Source organism: Pimephales promelas, chromosome 2 (genome assembly GCF_988280905.1).
Source record: "Pimephales promelas chromosome 2, fPimPro1.hap1.1, whole genome shotgun sequence".
Classification (NCBI taxonomy): domain Eukaryota; kingdom Metazoa; phylum Chordata; class Actinopteri; order Cypriniformes; family Leuciscidae; genus Pimephales; species Pimephales promelas.
The window spans coordinates 42,098,815-42,103,763 of NC_142770.1; the positions used below are offsets into that span (position 1 = coordinate 42,098,815).

Sequence of the window (4,949 nt, forward strand, 5' to 3'; positions counted from 1 at the left end):
TGTAGTCTATGCTATACCAAATACTCTTGTTCTTCTTCCTGCCAACAGCACTTGGGAAGTTCAAACAACAAGGCTATGGTGGGATGATGTACTCTGCAGTATCGCTTTAATATCTTTTTTTTCAGGTCTCTGTTATGACCTAATTGTATGTATATTATGATGATAGTCAATGCTATCTCTTCACTCATTTTAGATTCAGTAGCCACAATTTCTGTGGACCAAGGGGCTGGGACTGTTGCTGTGGCTGATCAACCTCCTACTGGACAAGGTCTTAAGCTCTTCAGCTTTATTTATGTTCTTTATCTTAGAAAGAATATGCTTAAGCTTCAAATATCTGTGCTGTACTGAACCAAGTCTATTTGTTTATATAGGGAAAAGGCGAAATCAGAGGAAGAGAGGTCTGAAATCTGACATCTGATATTCTGTCATCTTTTACATTATCAACACAAAGTATTAATTTAATTGTTGTGCGGGTATTCCTGATATTATTGTTTTAATTAATTTCCATATGGATTGAATGCATAGTGTTCATACTGTAGATAAGCACGTTTTCAAGTATTAAGTATTTTCCAAGGCTACATTTGCATTTGGATTATTATTTATCATTTCTCTTATGTTGTACAGTGAGAACAAAAGATTGCCCCCACAACAATCGGGATGTGCACCCATACCGTGGGATAATACGGACAAGCAGAGAAAGGTAGGATTGGAGAGGTAGTTAGATTGTGTTATCTGATATGATGTCTTCCCTACAGAAAATACATCTTGGCTGGCATGTTTTGAAACTGGTTTGTAGGATATGCATAGTAAAACTATGGGTTGTAAGCTCATTTATGGCTATTTCGGGGAGCAGCATGTGCGCACAATCTTCCAGTGACTGGGATTTATAAAGTGAATTTTGCGCAGGTTCTGGTGTACGAACGGTTTAAAAAATTTGCTAATGCCATTTTTGCCTTTCGGCCACACATACACTTTTATTAAGGATCCTACGCACAGAGTTTTATAAATGAGGCCCCACGAACCTATCCATTGGGATATTTGTTTTCTGCTTTAACCAATCGCTACTTGGTCGTATGTTACATGCTGGAACGCAGCATTTTCTCTTTCAGCCCACTCTAACTTAGACCATCCAGCAACCAGCATAATTTTTCTGCAAGGTTTAAACTACAGCTAACTTCATATAAAACTGTGAAAAGGTATTTGATTAAAAATTTAGAAGTTGTCCTGCATCACGGGGTGTGAGTAACTGAGTGCTAGTGCTCCTTCTTGGGCACACTACTCAAGGCCCAGGTACCCAAGCAACATGCCACTGTTCAAGTTATGTTCCATGTTCAAGTTACTTAGCATCATAAATTAAACTAAAGTGTACCTTAATAGGTGGGACCTGCAACATCTGCTTAGATGTCAGCAAAGCTAACCACTGTATCTGTTATAATGCAGTGCAGGAAGCAGGATCCAAATGCAGCAGTTTTTATTAAATAAACTAGAACAATGACTAAGACTAAGAATAAACTTGAACTATGACAAAGGCTAAGACTCCAGAACAAAACCGACAACATGCAACAGAACAACATCCAGAAAACACAAAGACTGAACTAGACGCATGGCTTAAATACAAAGGCAAACAAGCTAAACGAGATAATGAGGGGAGTGGCTAATCAGAGACACCTAGGAAGACTAATAGACATAACGGGAACTGCTAAACATGGAAAAAGACGGGAACACAGACAAGGAAACATGACAGAACAAATAGTGCCAATGGGCTTTATGCCCAGCTGCACTACTTCCTGAACTTCAGCCAGCTCCTTGTTTCCTGTCTGCCATTATTGGACAAACTGATTAATTCAGGTGTGCCTGACCTCAGTAGTCATGGCAACAATAATCAGACACCTGAATTAATCAAGTTTGCCCAATAATGGCAGACAGGAAACAAGGGGCTGGCTGAAGTTCAGGAAGTAGTGCAGCTGGGCATAAGGCCCATTGTATCACCAGGGAATTCTTAGTTGTCCCTTTGATAAAATTTGCCCTTGATCCATGTCTCTAAATATTTATTTTTAAATGCCTAGAAATATCCTTTAAAGGGCATATTGCAGGTTAGAGGACCCAACGAGTCAATGCATAGAAAACAATGTAGGAACTAGATTTTCTTTAAAATATACGTATAAACACGCTACAGAAGCTTCTGCAGTCGTTTTTGTGAGAAAATTTTACTTCCGCGTCTGAAAATGGGCGTGGCGGGCGTGACGCAATGAGCGGGAGAGCCGTCGATTCACACAACAGGAAAACAATGGATCGCATGACATTTCGGACGCTGAGGAAATACTCGTATGACGGATCAAGCCAGAAAGTTATGAGCCTGCTATGCTAAAGAGATCAGGGACAGGCCAGGATAATGTCAGACAGAACGGTCAGAGAAAAATTGAGCTGTGATGTGAGGAGAACCAGTGGAGAACAGGACAGGTGCCTTTTAGGTGAGAGACGTGCATATAGATATACACGTTCGCTAACGATATACACTGTGCTCACAATATTGTACAGATTCTATAACAGGCCAGCAGACATTAGTATGTTTAGGGTAGATTTATATACTATTAAATGTATAAAAACTTTACTTGAGTATATTTCTATACTAAAAGTATACTCGGGTAAATGTTTAATACATATTTTTCACCTAGGTTATAACATAAACAGAACATTAAAGATTTGAGTATTTAAACAACCAATTTTGTTTTTCAATTACAAGTTTTATTTAGGGCATGACATGACTAAGTTACCTATATAACACTATTTGATGCCATTGGTAGTATACGACGATCAATATTCTTGTTTCGGCATACCATGTTGAACTCCATCATATCGCCGGGATGCTAATCATTTGATCTGAAGTGAACGCTACACACGACCGCGTTTTCCGAGCCGATGCAGAAGAGAAATCCCGTCTCTTCACCTGCTCAAACCGCACCAGGAACGAAAGATAGGCTATATAGCACCGTCCCTTTTATTGTAATGGAAACTTGTGGACTCGATCTTGAAGTCCTGACAGGCTGGAGTTTTTGCAATCTCCACAAACACAATAATTTACCATGACGATGATAAATTAAAATGCAAAAACTAACGATAGCACACTGACTGACGAGCGCTCTCACTGAACACCAGCCTCCTCTCCACTGAGCCGAGGCTGCGGCTCCCTGATATGACGTCAAATGACGCGATGTTGAAAAAAAGCCGTTTTTACTAGCAGTCCAAGAAACGCTCACTTTATCTTCTAAATTAGTGCCCTTATGTTGTTTTAAAACATTTTAAATCCTGCATTAACTTTTCATATGGCATTTTCATACAAGGTTATCTATAAATTTCGATTTTTTTTTTACCTGCAATATGCTCTTTAAAGGTCCTTATACAGTATTTGATGTGGAGAAAGGAACCCTCTTCCCCGTTAACTACATGATGTTTGCTATCCTGACAGACTATTGCTTGCAAGTAATCAGAATATGGACCTGATTGTTGTTCTGGGAAATATTCTCGTTCCTATTATCTTTACCGGTAGTCGTGGAAGACTGGAAAAAACTGGTTAAAGAATGACCACTGCTCAGTAAGACAAAGGACCTTGCTGGAAATGAACATTTGACCTCCCCCTCATACAGTCTCACCTAATCTGCATTTCATTCTCTCTCAAGAAACATATGGTTATAATGTGAATGATTATCATTGAGTATTATGTTTAGTATCATTTAAAATGTCTCAGAGTGAATGGTACAAATGTCTCATTTCCAAATAAGTACAACAAAATGTAATAAGGTTTTTAGAAGTTTTTAGAAAACTGGCACATAAAGGAAGATGGCAAAGGTTTTATTAGATAAATTATTGAAAAGCACACTAAATAGGGTCAGAAATTGTTTGTGTAGGGAAACCCTTTTATTGGTGCATTCTCTATAACAATCATGTCTAGTCTAGTCAATCACTAGTAACTTGGATCGGCGCTCGTAGATCGACTGATAGAGACTATTTTTCAAAGATGGCTTCTTCCTGTATTCGCGATGTTGACTGTGTATAAAATATCTTCTTATTAAACTGTTTGGACACTGACAAAGTTCTCAATGCTTTGGTTTGAATGTAGGGACCCTTGTTATGCTGTCGTGTTGGTGTGGGGCTATTTTGAGCCTTGTTAGTGGTAATAACAAGCGATTTTTATTTGTCATTACTCTATGCCCTATATACTAGCATTATACTAGCGTTATAGGCTAAACTGTTTTTAGAGATACAACTATTTACATTCGGCAATCATGAAAACAAATCTCAGATAACGGTTGACTAGGTAGCAATGTGTAATTAGACCAAAGGTTCATTTTGCGCCGGAGTTGTCCTTTAAGTGATGGCTTGTTGATTGCAATGGTTCTGAAGGGCTTACCGGACTCTTTTAAGCCCTTTTCCATTCACATAACCCAAAGTGATGAAACGATAACTTTCACAGAGTTCAAAACAAAGCTGAGGAGTTATGAGAGCACAGAAAAGTTTAGTGCTGCTTGCTCAGAGGATGACATTGTGATGAAGGTGAAAGCAAGAGATGGGTGGAATACGAAATTGACCTGTTTTAACTGCGGACAAAAGGGACATAAAGCTGTGGAGCGCATTTCTACTACGAGTGAGAACCGAGAACAGCGACAGTGGTGTAATTTTTGTAAAAGTTTCACGCACAGGAATGTGAATTGCAAGTGGAGAAAGCGGGACAACGTGAAACAGGTGATGGATGAGGAGGACCACACTTTTGGCCAAGCGGATGCCGTCATGGCCAGCGGGGTGAAGGAAAAAGGTCTCATGGTTGATACAGGAGCAACGTCGCATATCATCCGGGACATTACACAGTTCAAGGACTTTGATAAAAGTTTTGAGCCACATAAGCACATCTTAGAGCTGGCTGATGGAGAGAGGACCAGCGGTATCGCCCTGAG

The 4,949-nt window shown here is 39.5% G+C and overlaps 1 protein-coding gene across 1 annotated transcript in view; it reads left to right on the forward strand.

Annotated features, from left to right (window-relative positions):
* LOC120470744 (uncharacterized) overlaps positions 1-743 on the forward strand; it is a 1,880-nt gene extending 1,137 nt beyond the window's left edge. The window contains exons 5-7 of the mRNA XM_089122689.1: positions 194-268; positions 372-398; positions 625-743. Of these exons, the coding sequence (XP_088978815.1) occupies positions 194-268; positions 372-398; positions 625-704 (182 nt within the window). The 3' untranslated portion in view covers positions 705-743. The remainder of the gene's footprint in view (positions 1-193; positions 269-371; positions 399-624) is intronic.
* Positions 744-4,949: the final 4,206 nt, after the last annotated feature.